General features: G+C 50.0%; 1 protein-coding gene across 1 annotated transcript in view; it reads left to right on the top strand.

Moving 5' to 3' along the window:
- The window catches only part of fat3a (FAT atypical cadherin 3a), a 68,142-nt gene that overhangs the window by 49,335 nt on the left and 3,815 nt on the right, over window positions 1–14,992 (top strand). The window contains 16 exon segments of the mRNA XM_067245716.1: window positions 321–517; window positions 1,513–1,666; window positions 1,759–1,992; window positions 2,262–2,648; window positions 2,788–3,002; window positions 3,638–3,775; window positions 3,960–4,103; window positions 4,465–4,662; window positions 4,775–5,579; window positions 5,761–5,952; window positions 6,119–6,273; window positions 6,534–6,788; window positions 6,965–7,211; window positions 9,537–9,690; window positions 10,449–11,140; window positions 11,569–11,682. Coding sequence (XP_067101817.1) covers window positions 321–517; window positions 1,513–1,666; window positions 1,759–1,992; window positions 2,262–2,648; window positions 2,788–3,002; window positions 3,638–3,775; window positions 3,960–4,103; window positions 4,465–4,662; window positions 4,775–5,579; window positions 5,761–5,952; window positions 6,119–6,273; window positions 6,534–6,788; window positions 6,965–7,211; window positions 9,537–9,690; window positions 10,449–11,140; window positions 11,569–11,682 — 4,281 coding nt within the window.

The following is a 14,992-nucleotide window of genomic DNA, read 5'->3' as shown; positions in this document are numbered from 1 at the left end:
GATGGAGCAGTGAAGAGGCTGTTGGTGAAGGGCCCTTATTGAAGTTGCTTAATGGCTTCCTGTGTACATGCGCGCGCACACACACACACACACACACACACACATACACACACACACACACACACACACACATACAGCAGTCTGAAGTGTGTGAGCAGGTTTCGTTCTGGTCTCAGTGCTGCTGTAGGGGAATGTGGTGTTCAAATGTTTGGAGTTGAACGCACATACGCTGTAGTTAGAATGTAGTGTAAAGACCCTTGTTTCAGGGTCAGTGTGAGGGGTCAGAGGTCAGGCTCAGTACTGATGCTGTGTGTCTTCAGGAGGGAACCCGCGGGGAGTGTTTGCGCTGGGCCAGGTGCAGGGGGAGTGGAAGATGTACGTGAAGAGGCCACTGGACCGTGAGGAGCAGGACCTCTACACACTTAACGTAACCGCTAGCGACGGACTCTTCGTCACCAGGGCAACGGTGGAGGTGACAGTGACAGACGCCAACGACAACAGACCCGTTTGTGACCAGGTCGGTTTGTCCTACACACACATACACACACGCACACACACACACGCATGCATCTCATGCAACACACTCACTCACCCACACTATCACACACTCATGTACGTACATTTGCAAACGTAGCGTTATTAGCGCCATGGCCAACACACAGAAAGCGCACGCTGTGATACTTTGTGATACAGTTTACGTCGTATTTACGAAACCTGAAAGTCATCGGGTAATCAGCGCCTTTCTCCGCCCACTATACCGTACATTGCGAGCATTTAAACGCGCAATTGAATGGGCCTCCTTCTCTCTTTCTATCATGGATCAGCCACCAAAGTCAAAACAGCGATGACTGAAATGATCCTGATGCCAATATAATGTAATGTAGCGAGGAGTTTAACAACTGCTGGAATGGAATGTGAACGCTGAGTCGGAGATTCGATTTAATCTTTGATTTCTTCCAGTAACTAATATTGCATGGTTGTTACGCGTAATGATTTTGTGTTCACTCAACTCTAAAAGTGTGATCCTTGTGGCAAAAATCCTTTGGCCTATGTCTTCGTCTTGTTCGGGTTACGGCTGCCATTTCACCAGGAGGCATATGCGCATCCTGGTTTACGCCTGCTTTTAACAGGCGGAGAATTTTCACCTCAAAATAGAGGTGCGCTTAAACAGGCGGTTTTTGTACATACCGCGGAATACATAATTAGGCGCACTTTACGCATCCCCTCCCATCTCTTTATGAGAAACTCCCACTTTCCCCTTGACCCTCCCGTGAATGCATATGCATGACACCAAAAAGCGCAGTTTGCCATTTTCAGTTCCCGCGACGGCGGGAAACAGTGCGGCATGTTTGTACATACCTCGCCATGCTTTTACACGCAAATTGCGAAACAAATACGCCTGAAGTGGGCGCAAAAGCGTTAGTACATGAGGCCCTGTGTGTTTTAACTGTGTGTGTGTTTTAACTGTGTGTGTGTTTTAACTGTGTGTGTGTTCTCCCTGTGTGTGTGCAGGCGCTGTACACAGCTTTGCTGCTGGAGGACGTGGCGGTGGGCCGGGTGGTGGTGAAGGTGGGGGCGTCCGACCCAGATCTGGGGCTGCACTCCTGGCTGCAGTACTCCCTGCAGGGCCCAGGGGCCCTGGACTTCACCATGGACCCTGACACCGGTAACCCTCTCTGCTGTCACACCCAGACACCAGTGTGTATGTGGTTGTGTGTGTGTGTAAATGGTGTGTATGTAACGTGTGTGTGTGTCCAGGTGAGATCCAGACCGCCGCCCCTCTGGACCGGGAGAAGACTCCGGTGTACCGGCTGGTAGCCCAGGCGATAGACGGGGGTGGTCTGTGGTGCCGGTCTGTGGTGCAGCTCAGCCTGCTGGACGTGAACGACCACGCCCCAGTGTTCTCCCTGCCGCTGTATGCTGCCAGCGTGTACGAACACACCGCACCCAGAGCCCTGCTCACACGCATCCAGGCCAGCGACCCCGACGAGGGTGAGACCATGCTCCTCTCTCTCTCTTCCTGCTCCTCTCTCTCTTCCTGCTCCTCTCTCTCTCTTCCTGCTCCTCTCTTCCTGCTCCTCTCTTCCTGCTCCTCTCTTCCTGCTCCTCTCTTTCTGGTAGAGGTTTGTGGCTGGATGAGAAGGGGGGATCAGGAGAAGAGAGAAGAGAGGTTAATGAAACACAGATTGATGGCAAACTGGAACCTCTCCTCCTGCCTGTATCTCAACCTTAACCACTCTCTTCCTCCTCCTCCCCCCCAGGCTCCAGTCGCAGGGTACTGTACTCCCTGGCTGACTCTGCAGAGGGCAGCTTCTCCATTGACCAGACGACGGGCATCGTGGTTCTGGAGCGTTCCCTGGACCGCGAGCAGCAGCCATCCTACCTGATCACGGTGCGGGCCTCCGACCAGGGCTCGCCGCGCCTCTCCTCGCTGGCCAACGTGACTGTGACGGTGCTAGACATCAATGACAACCCCCCGGTGTTCTGGCGGCGCGACGCGCTGGCCAGCGTGGCGGAGGACGCGGCCGTGGGGGAGGAGGTGCTTAGAGTGCATGCCGCCAGCAAGGACATCGGCACCAACGCAGAGATCACATACAGCATCCGCTCTGGGAACGAGCACGGGAAGTTCCACATCCACCCTCTGACTGGTGAGGAGACGGGAGGGGGGGAGAGGGGTGCAGTGAGGAAGGCTGAGGGAGGATGATGTGCTCACATGAAGGGTTGGGAGGGAAGGACGTAGAGTTGGTCTGTTTACACCCTCTTTAACCCCTCCTCTCCCTCCCCCAGGAGCCGTCCTGGTATCCAGCCGCCTGGACTATGAGACCTGTAAAGACTACTTCCTGACTCTCGAGGCCACAGACGGCGGGACTCCGCCCCTCAGTGCTGTTACCACGGTGAACATCAATGTAACGGACGTCAACGACAACGCCCCCATGTTCAGCCGGGACGCCTACGTTGCTGTGGTAGCGGAGGATGCTGCCATCGGGGAGCCCGTCGTCAAGGTGAGCCACGGAGCAGAGATGGCAAAAGTACACACATCCTTTGCTCAGGTAGAAGTACAGATACTCATGTTTAAAAAGACTGGTAAAAGTTGAAGTAACCCTTGGAAACTTGTTTTCCAAAATGTTTTTTCAACCTTTTGAAACTTTATCTACAAAATGTTTTTATTTTATTTTTATGTTTCAACCTTACAAAACTTTATTTCCTAAACATTTAAAAAAAACATTTTTCAAAACTAGAACACAAAAAATGTTCTAGTTCTTTCAAACATTTAAAAGTTAAAGTTTTTTTAAATGTGTTTTCCCCACACACAAAAAAAAATATATATATGTTTGAACCTTTCTAAACTTTTTTTTCTAAACCTTTTAAAAATATATATTTTTGTCAACTTTTTTTGGGCCTCCCACACATAAAAAAGTTTCATGTTTTTCAACCCCCTAAAAAATATATTTGTTTAAAAAATGTAAGGAGTGAAAGTAAGTTTTCTGAAAAATGAAAGTGTAACCTGTGTGTGTGTATAACCTGTGTGTGTGTGTATAACCTGTGTGTGTGTGTGTATAACCTGTGTGTGTGTATAACCTGTGTGTGTGTGTGTGTATAACCTGTGTGTGTGTATAACCTGTGTGTGTGTGTGCAGCTGACAGCAGAAGATGTGGACAGCCAGGTGAACGGGGAGGTGGAGTACTCCATCGTTAGTGGAGACAGAGACAAACACTTCTACATCAACCCTGTCACTGGCCTACTGAAGATCAACAAGCAGCTGGACCGAGAGATGGTGAGACACACACGCGCACACACACGCACACAGGCTACACACACTAAACTTTTAGATTTATTGGTAGCTTGGTTTATTTAAGCAAATATGACAAAAAGTGCTTCTCAAAAACATTACCTACCCTGCTTTAATGTGGTTTCTCATGGGCAAGTCAGAAGTTAGTTTCCTGTGCTTGCTCCCCCAGGTGTCAGGGTACTCTCTCTCGGTCAGGGCCCAGGATGGAGGCTCCGCCCCCATGTTCTCCACTGTCACGGTCAACATCGACGTCTCCGACATCAATGACAACCCACCCACCTTCAGCCCGGCCAACCTCACTACCGTCATCCAGGTGAGGCACACCGGGGGTTCAGTGAACACACACTAACCCTAACCGGGGGTTCAGTGAACACACACTAACCCTAACCCTAACCGGGGGTTCAGTGAACACACACTAACCCTAACCCTAACCGGGGGTTCAGTGAACACACACTAACCCTAACCGGGGGTTCAGTGAACACACACTAACCCTAACCCTAACCGGGGGTTCAGTGAACACACACTTTTAAAAAATTCAACAAATCTAAACATTTTGATCTTCTGTTTCTCCTCTTCCTCCTCCCCCTGTCCTCCTCCCCCCCCTCTCCTCCTCCCCCTGTCCTCCTCCCCCTCTCCTCCTCCCCCTCTCCTCCTCCTCCTCCTCTCCTCTCTAGGAGAACAAGGCCATCGGCACCAGCATCCTCCAGCTGTCCGTCACCGACCAGGACTCCACCCACAACGGTCCTCCGTTTGAGTTCCATATCCTGTCTGGCAATGAGGGCGGAGAGTTTCTATTGGAACGCGACGGGACTCTCGTAGCCAATCAGGTGTTCAGGAGAGAGCTCGCCACGGAGTACGTCATCATGGTCCAGGTGAGGAAACCTTCTGATTGGCCAGCTTTACCCTGTAGCTGTTCTTATTGGCCAGTTCTACCCTGTAGCTATTGTGATTGGTCCCACCATGCTGAGCTGTCCCTGCGTGCAGGTGAAGGATTCTGGGAAGCCTCGCCTGTCGTCGTCGTCCACGGTAACGGTGCGTGTCATAGAGGAGAGTCTGCACAGGCCCGTGGCGTTGCCCCTGGAGATCAGCATCGTCACTATGGAGGACGAGTTCCCAGGCGGGGTCATAGGTCAGCTCCATGCCACCGACGCCGACCCGTATGACGCGCTGGTGTTCGGCCACGCCCCCCCGGCCCAGCGCAGCCTCTTCAAGATCAGCCCCCGTGACGGCCGCATCATCGCCCTGAGCGGGCTGGATGCAGGCCGCTACGCCCTCAACGCCACGGTGACGGACGGCCGCTTCACCGTGAGCGTACCCGTGAGCGTGCACGTGCGGCAGGCCTCCCTGGAGATGTTGCGCCAGGCGGTGACCGTGCGCTTTGAGAGCGCCGCGCCGCACCACTTCGTCGCCACGCACCTCGACGCTGTCGTCCGGGTGCTGCGGGTCGCCGCGGAGACGCAGGGGAAGAGGGACGAGCTGCACGTGCTCAGTCTGCAGCCCGTGGGCGGGACGCAGCAGCTGGACCTGCTGGTCGCCGTGGAGACGGCGGAGGGAGGGTTCTACCAGGCGGCGTACCTGACGCAGAAGCTGAGCGCTGCCAGGAGGAGCCTGGAGCACCTGCTCAGGGTGTCGGCCATCCTGGAGAAGAACTGCTCCGGCCTGGACTGCAGGGGGGGGCGCTGTGAGCAGAGCATCCAGCTCGACTCACACCACCTGGTGGTCTACTCCACCCCCAGGATCAGCTTTGTGTCTCCTCGCTTCCACCGCTCCGCCCGCTGCTCCTGCACAGGTACCTCAAGACACACCTTGTACGCTCCACACACACCTCACACCGACCTCACACACACCTCACACACACCTCACACACACCTCACATCGACCTCACACCGACCTCACACACACCTCACAAACTCCACACAAACTCCACACACACATAGTAACATCTCAGTAACCCCCCCCCCCTTCCTCAGACTCCAGCTGCCCCCCCTCGGGGCTGTGTGAGGGGCAGCCCTGCCCCGGGGACATGCAGTGCGTGGCCTCCGGGGGCGCTGCCTCCGGGGGCGCTGCCTCCGGGGGTGCTGCCTCCGGGGGCGCTGCCTCCGGGGGCACGGCTGGGCCCTACGTCTGCCAGTGCCCTGCTGGGAAGCTGGGGGAGTGTGCAGGTGAGTGCGGAGGACACTGTGTGTGTGTGTGTGTGTTGGTGTTGCCTCTATCTGCATGTGTGTGTGTGGGTGTGTGATAGTATGATCAATACAGCTATTCTTAGGAAAATACTGTGTGAAGGGACTCTTGTGACTGTATCCTGTGTGTGTGTGTGTGTGTGCGCAGGCCAAGCGTCTCTCAGCTTCTCAGGGAACAGCTATATAAAGTACCAGGTGTCAGACGGCCTCAGAGGAGAGATGAAGCTGGAACTACGAATCAGAACCCTGCAGAGCCGAGGAATCATCATGTACACACACTCTGACCCCTGCACCCTGCTCAAGGTACACACACACATACTCCTGACACACACACATACTCCTCGTACCCACACCTCACACACACACACACACACACCTCACACACACACACACACCTCACACACACATGGACTTCATGGGCTCATGTTTCTGCACTACTCATCTGTTTGTTTTTAACCTGTTTTTCTGTTTAACTAAACTTTAATGACCTTCACAACTGTTCCTTTTACAAACGGACATAACTGACTCTGTAACCACACCCCTCTCCATGGCTCCTCCCCCAGCTGGAGGAGGGAAGGCTGTGGTTCCAGCTGGACTGTGGCAGCGTCCCTGGCAACCCTGGGGTGCCTGGCAACGCCTTGGGAGCGCTGGGCATCTCGGGGCGGCCCGTCAACGATGGGAAGTGGCACTCCGTCTCCCTGGAGCTGAACTCCAACTTCACCAGCCTGTCTCTGGACGATAGCTACGTGGAGCGACGCCGTGGACCCCCCCGCATGCTGCCTCTCGGCCCCGACGGAGCCATCTACTTTGGAGCCCAGGTGGGCATGACCGACGGAGTGTGTGTGTGTGACAGGATGTGTGTGTGTGTGTGAGAGTTAGTAGTGGACGTTTAATCCTCATAAGCATCAGCTGTTATAACACCACAGCACCCTCTAGTGGGGATCTACAGTTACACATCCAGCTCACGTCTCCCTTCCTGTGTGTGTGTGTCCAGGTGCAGCCCCCGAACCCCAGCAGCCTGCTGGACAGTCAGAAGGGTCCCAGGGTGCTGCGTGGGTTCCAGGGCTGCCTGGACTCTGTGGTGCTCAACAACAACCAGCTGCCGCTGCACAACAAGCGCAGCCGCTACGCCGAGGTGGTGGGTCTGACGGAGCTGAGGCTGGGGTGCTACCTCTACCCCGATGCCTGCCTCGCTCTGCCCTGCCTCAACGGGGCCACCTGCACCAGCCTGCCCTCTGGTGGTAAGTGCTGGAACAGAAGCTGCAGGGGATTGTGGGCACTGGAATTCTCTCACTTCCTCCTCGTTGTTCAAGAGGAGGCACACACTCACACACACACTCACACTAGTACACACACACACTCATACACACACTTACACTCACACTAGTACACACTGACACACACACTCATTTTTTCATTTCCTGGCTATATCGCCCAACAAACGTAAGCTAGTCTACGAAGCTACCATGGAGCAAAGCAGAAGGCAACAAGGAGAGTCTCTCCATGTGTGGGGAAACATTAGTGCATTTTTGGGACTAAAAACATTTTAAAAGAAAAAGTTTCAAAAGGTTGAAAAAATATTTAGTAAGTAAGTAAGACTTTATTCATATAGCACATTTCATACAAGAATTGTAGCTCAAGGTGCTTTACATAAAATCAATAAAAACAATAATACAAGTGATAAACAATTCAAAAAAAATATAAATCCCAATAAGATCTCTGTTCAAGAGAGAAAACAACTTTAAACATGCATCTTAAAAGTAACATATACATTTGGTTCACCCCTGGTCTGTATATATAAAACCATACACTCTGTTAACAGATCCTTTCCCCAGGTCAAGAGTATGGGCCGTATTCTCTGTTAACAGATCCTTTGCCTCAGATCAAGAATACAGATTGTTTTACATATTTGTTTAAATACTTCACGCGACCAGAGTTCTTGTATGCTATCAGCTATATTTAGCTACAAATATTTTCCAACTAAAAGTTTGCATCACTTGATGAGGACTCTACTATACTCTACTGTACTCTATTGCGCTCTGCTTTAATCTTTCTGTTTTAGGCTTCTCTGTCCTCTCCTTTTTTGTGTGTTTGGGGAAAAACTTTTAAAACAAAAACATTTACCAGAGTCCTTTTAAACATGAGTATATTTACTGCCATCTCTGATGAAGACACACACTCACACACCCACACACACACACACACACTTGTATCTGATAATGTCTGTGACGAGTCTCCCAGGACTCTACTGTCTCCCTGAGGGATGGACGAGGAAGTAATTGATTGCTGGTAACCATGGCGCCGTGCCATGTGCCCGTGTGCCAGCTGGCAAGCCTGGCGTCATGGTTACCTCTCCAGAGACCAGGGTCTCCCTCTCCAACATCTCAGATTAATAACTCATTAATGTTTCGTTGACACTCAGGTCCCCTTCTCTGCTCTTTCCATCTCTCTTATCTCTCGCCTTATTTTAAGAACGTATGTTAAGTTTTCAGCCCCTGTTCCCTGACTTGCCTTCATCCCCCATCATTGACCTCTACAGAGTCATCACATTTCCTGTTGTCAAATCTCACACACAAACACACACACACACTCATGCTGTGATACCCCCTGTTATTACTGTTGTCATGCCTGACTTCTGTCTAAAGGTTATCTGGGGCTTTGTGTGTGTGTGTGTGTGTGTGTGTGTGTGAATAGGCGAATGTGTGTGTGTGTGTGTGTATGTGTAAGCTCACTCACAATGGCATTTCCCTGGTTTCCCTAGGTGATTTCCCTACTGTGTGTGTGTTTGTGTGAGCCGGAATGTAAGTGTGTGTGTGATTGTGAGCTGGCGTGCGTGTGTGTGTGTACTAGAATGATTTCCCAGAGGTGTGTGTTTGTGTTTAGGCTGGCAGGCTGGCTCTCACCCCTACCAAGTCTCCACGGCAACGCTGCCAAAAACCAAAACAATGCATGTGCACACATGAACACACTCCTGCATGTTTGTGATAAAGTGTGTCTGTCTGTGTGTGTTTTGAAAGAAGTGTGTGTGATAGTATGTGTGCTGTGTCTTTAATGTGTGTGTGCCTCTGAGCTCTGTCCTAGTACCACATGTCTCCTTTATTCTGAACGCTTCATTTATTCTCTCTTCCTGTCTCTTCTTTTACCATCTTTCTTCTTTCGCCTTCTTCCCTCCCTCTCCCTCCCTCTCTCCCTCTTCCTCCCTCTCCTCTACCTCTCTTCTCACCCTCTCTTTCTCCACCTCCCTCCCTCTCTCCCTCTTCCTCCCTCTCTTTCTCCACCTCCCTCCCTCTCTCTCTCCCTCCCCCTCTCTTCCTCCACCTCCCTCCCTCCCCCTCTCTTCCTCCACCTCTCTCCCTCCCCCTCTCTTCCTCCACCTCCCTCCCTCTCTCCCTCCCCCTCTCTTCCTCCACCTCCCTCCCTCTCTCCCTCCCCCTCTCTTCCTCCACCTCCCTCCCTCTCTCCCTCCCCCTCTCTTCCTCCACCTCCCTTCCTCTCTCTCTCCTCCTCTCGTCCTCCCTCCCTCTCTCCCTCCCCCTCTCTTCCTCCATGTGCTCTCCCTCTCCCAGGTTTTGCGTGTAGTTGCAGCCTCCAGTACACCGGAGGGCGCTGTGAGACAGAGGTGACGGTGTGCATTCCCAACCCGTGTCAGAACAGCGGCGTGTGTAAAGCCCTCGGCAATGCCTTCCTGTGTGGCTGTAGACGAGGCTTCAGAGGGTTGACGTACGGATCTATCTACATATATATATCTCTCTGTCTGTATATCTATCTACTCATCATGTATTTTAGTTTTATCTTTCTGTACCTATATCTCTCAATCCATCTATCTTTCTATCTATTTATCTTTCTATCTCCTTCCTACCCACCCGTCCGGGTTACCTAACCCTGTCCTGTGCTGCTGTGGTTCCTGCTGCGCTCAGCAGGTGTGGTTCCTGCTGCGCTCAGCAGGGGGCAGTGTGAGCTAGAAAACTGTTCCTGCGTCTCTCATAACCAGATGAAGATGGCATTTCATTCTGATTGTTGCTATTCTCACAGGGGACTTTCAACTTCACTGTTATATATATATATATTCACACACACTCATCTCTCTCTGCCTCCCTCTCTCTCTTTGCCTCCCTCTCTCTCTCTGCCTCTCTCTCTGTCTCCCTCTCTCTCTTTCCATCTCTCTCCGTCTATCGTCTCCCTCCCTCTTTCTCTCGTTTCCCTCTCTCCCTCTATCTCTCCCCTCCCTCTCTCGTTCGCTGTCCTCTGTTTCTGACTCTTTCGTCTGTGTTGTGAGACGCTGTTGTCTGAAGACAGTAGATTAGAAGATGGTCTGATGTCTCCCTCTACTCCCCTTCTCTAACTCCTCCAATTTCCTCCATCCCCTCCTCCCTTTATCCTTCCCTCCCTGCCCCCTCCATAACTCTCCTCCAACTCCCTTCATCCCTCTCTCTCCCCCTCCCTCTCTAACTCTCCCCCCCCCTCCCTCCCTCCCCCAGATGCCAGGAGGATGTGAACGAGTGTGAGCGGGGCTCTCCGGAAGGGGAGTGTGAGAACGGGGGTGTGTGTGTGAACACTCACGGCTCCTTCTACTGTAACTGCTCCCTGGGCTTTGTGGGGCAGCGCTGCGGGCTGCGTCCTGTGGTGGTGCCCGACATGCAGGCTGGCCACGCCCTGCTGGGGAAGGAGGAGCTTATTGGCCTGGCTGCCGTGCTGCTCGTCATCATCGTCCTGATCGTCCTCTTCATTGCCCTGAGGAAGAAGGTGTTCCAGAAGAACTACTCCCGTAACAACCTGTCCCTGGTGCAGGACCCGGCCACGGCCGCGCTGCTCAACAAGGCTAACGGGCTGCAGTTCTCGGCACTGCGCTGCTCTCCGGCCGACAGCCTCAACTTGTACGCAGAGGCGGGGCTGGGGCTGGGGGCCGGGGCCCCCCCCCAGGTGCCCGTCAGGCCGATGGCGTACACGCCGTGTTTCCAGGGCGACCCGCGCACAACACTGGACAAGATGGCGGACGGGCGGGGGGCGGAGTTGACGGAGATGACCACCTTCCACCCTGAGTCGCCACGGATACTGGGCACCGGCGGGCGTAGGGGCGTGGTGGTGTGCAGTGTAGCACCCAACATGCCGCCCGTGTCGCCATGCCGGTCTGACTGTGACTCCCTCCGCAAGAGCCCTTGGGACGAGGAGGGTGAGAGAAATGCACCTTCTGGATGATGCAGTGTGTGATCTTCTCATCCTGACACACTGTGTGTGTGTGTGTGTGTGTGTGTGTGTGTGTGTGTGTGTGTGTGTGTGTGTGTGTGTGTGTGTGTGTGTGTGTGTGTGTGTGTGTGTGTGATCTTCTCATCCTGACACACTGTGTGTGTGTGTCTTGTTTTCCAGGATGTGCAGTGTTGTCAGCAGCACATCCATATTCATATTACACAGAATCATCCCCTGGTTAACAAGTCCTTTCTACTATTTAGACAAGCTGGTTGGCACTCACACACAAACACAGTCCCTCAGCCAACCACTGATGCCAGCCAGTCTCTTGTAGAAACAGTCTTGGTCAATCTTGATTGAATCATTGTTAACCTACTCCAGTCTAACATGATGCCCTTCCCTGACCCCTGACAGGTAAGATGGTGGAAATGGGCGAGGAGGTCACCTGTTTCTCCGGGAGCAACAAAGGAAGCAGCTCCGAGGTCCAATCATTGAGCTCCTTTCAGTCCGACTCCTGCGATGACAACGGTAAGACCCGCCCTCTTCTCCCCATCATCCAGCTCAGCGCTGTAGCCGTCACCATGGCAGCCGTCACCATGGACGCCAGACATGTAGACACGTCGCAGGATGTTGAACAGGAAGTGTCATTTGTTGTCACCAGGCACAGTGGAGCTATGCACGTTAAGTGTATTATGTCGCAATGTAGTATATGTAAGTGTAGGATATATAAGTGTAGGATACGTAAGTGTAGGATACGTAAGTGTAGGATACGTAAGTGTAGGATACGTAAGTGTACGATATGTAAGTGTAGGATATGTAAGTGTACGATATGTAAGAAGGTCTCGGACTGACAAACGGCCCGGGACTTTGAAACGCAGACCGGCCCATGACCGTGTATTATTATAAAAAATAAAAATGTGCATTATGCCGCGGCCGTTTGACCGGCCATTCGTGAAATCTGTAGAAGCTAGAAATGTAGAAGCATATTGTATATCCTGTAGTTTTGAATCAGCCTGCATGTTAGATGAGTTATCCAGTTGTAGAACTATTAATCTCATTAGCCAAGCTAACCTTGTAAGCCTAGCTAGCTTAGTTAGCCTCGCTAGCCTAGCTAGCATTGTTAGCTTAGCTAGCTTAGTTAGCCTCGCTAGCCTAGCTAGCATTGTTAGCCTAGCTATCTTAGTTAGCCTCGTAGCCTAGCTGCATCCTCATCAGCACCATGGTTGATTCATCAGCTAGTTCCTCAAACTGCTGCTCGCTGAGTGTTTCATCCTGCTGGTGTTGTGCTGCTGTGCTTATTCAGGACGTCACATCGCTTGAAAGAGCTGGGGTGTTTTCATAGTTATTACAATTATTTTAATTTTTTTCATGAAATGTGGCTGTTGATGTCTAAAAAGCTGCTGATTTGACAACATCTGACACCTGGTCAGCTACACTGTGATGATGTTGTTTGTTGTTGTTGTTGTTGTGGTCGTGCCAGTTTGTTTGTTTTGGTTTGGAGTTAAATGTCTGTCTGCTGCTTCTTATTTTCCAATCTGCATTGTCACCATAACAACCAAACATAGCTGGGGTTACCACATCCTGCCAGCCATGCCCACATCCATGTTGCCATGCCAAAATTGATGCCACTCCCACTCTGTCTCCATGGTCACAGGTCTAAGCAGAATGTAGCTCTCCTGCTGTCTCCAGGTATCACTGGGTCATCTGTGGAAATCCTATTTTCCTGGGGGGGTGTTCCATCAACGTAGATTAAGGAAAAGCCAGGCTTATTTCGACAAGTCTCGCTTACTTCAGCGAGAGTTCCGTTCCATTAAGGTGGCTTATTATAGATCTAGCGAAGTAACCAAGGTAACTTATACTTCTGAACTAAACTGCTCCGTGTCAGGCTAAAAGTCGAGCTAAATTAAGATGTGTTGCAAATAATTTCCAACAGGCGGACACAGAATGTCAAAAGACAGTTCAGTCGAGTGAATTCCAGCACGCATTTTCCATTCCGTGTTCGGAAACATAGGTGCCGACTTTTTTTTCTCACAATATGACCCAGCATGAATTAATTTATGTGTTTACTTCATCTCCAAAGAATGTATTAAGTTAAATAAACATGTTAACAAATAATGTCACTTTCACTGTTTTCAAAAGCCATTGGTTAATTGACATAAAATAAGGCCTATAATAAGCAGTGCGTCTTGACAAGTTTTGTCAATTATGTCAATTATGGCGTATCCGTTCTTCAACCCTGTGGATGAAGGTGCTCCGATTATACAAAGAGCGTTTATCCCACCAGCCCCAAGGGTCTTCAGAGACAGAAGTAATGCTTCCCTGACCAGTATATGTGGAAGAGGTATAGGTTCAGCAGGCCCAGCATAGTTTATCTAGATCTATTTTATTGTCATTCTTAAAAAAAATATATATATATACAGTACAGAAAAACACTTTAGCAACTCTTAAGGATGGCAATGAACACATAAGAGCAGCCTACCATCCTTAGTGGATAGTAGTAGAAAGGAGAGTAGTAGACTATAATAGTAGAAATTATGGGTAGTAGACTGCAGTCTTAGTACTGCTAGTTTATGTACCCTTAGTATAGATAGTCCACATATTTAAATTTTTGGTAACTATATGTTTATTGTATGCACCTTCCTGCCAAAGCAAATTCCTTGTCTGTGCAAACTTTCATGGCGAATAAATCCCATTCCGATTCTGATTCTATGTAGGTAGGCCTAGACTGTGTAGTCTGCTGGAATCACACACAAGGAAGCAAACTCACTGTAGCCAAGCCTTGACACTGTTCAGTCTGTCTGCATCTCTGTGTGTCTGTGCATGTGGGACATTGTTGAACAGGATTGGTGACTTAGAAAGGTTTAGCAAAGGAAACTATGCCAGGAAATAAGAAGGGTATACCTTGCTCCAAAGTGGCACCTGAATATTTTCATCAGTTTTCCAGGTCATCTTGAAACACAAAGAATCAAGGAGACTTTTTATTCAATTGTATAAAGTATTTTCATTGTTTAAAGTATAATAATTGGATTTGGATTAAATATGCATGCGTAATATAATAAATATATAGTGTTAGTCATGCTGAGTAATTTTAAATGACTGCTCTGCCAAGAAAGGGGCTACAGTTTGTGTCACCTTCTGATCTGAAAGTCTTTGCTGGGTCTGTGCAATAATACTTATTTCAGTGAATCCCATTTCAGTCATAGTTATCTAACCCTTTTTATTTTAAAGCTCAGCATTTAGCCTATCAGTTAATAAATGTGTGTGGCAAAGTTATTTTTAAGTAATTTATTAATTTTGTTGGTGTGAACACAAAAACATTATTAGCCCACATCAAGTCTAAACCTTGTCTTCTGCAGTGTCTTGAATTTATACACAACCTCCAAATAGAATTTTCAATTTCTGCCACGTTCTTTTTTTGGCTATTATTCACAACCTCCTGTTGAGAATATCGTCCATTGATTACTGTCAGAACGGTTTCAGACAGCTCATCAAATTACGCTAATTATCAGTAGGCCTAAATGCATTAGTTATGTTAAGTAGATTTGGTAGGCCTACAATTTACTAATTTAAACGGTCAACAATGTTTTGCCAAATCATGATCAGATCAGATGTATTGCAATTTTTCTGGATAACTCCACAAAACTCAAAAAATCCAGTTATGCTGCTGAAAATAACATTGCTTTGCTGGTTTACGCTCTGCTTTTTGCGACATAACTCTTGTTTTCGACGATCGCCTGATCTGGGCTGCTTCGGTTCTCTGTGTGCGCACACAATCTAAGCTTATTCAGGTCTAGCTTGAATTAGCGTTGCCTGTTAGTGGAACGGAACGTTAGTGGAA

Source organism: Osmerus mordax, chromosome 11 (assembly GCF_038355195.1).
Source record: "Osmerus mordax isolate fOsmMor3 chromosome 11, fOsmMor3.pri, whole genome shotgun sequence".
Classification (NCBI taxonomy): Eukaryota; Metazoa; Chordata; class Actinopteri; order Osmeriformes; family Osmeridae; genus Osmerus; species Osmerus mordax.
This window is presented reverse-complemented; position numbering and strand designations above follow the sequence as displayed.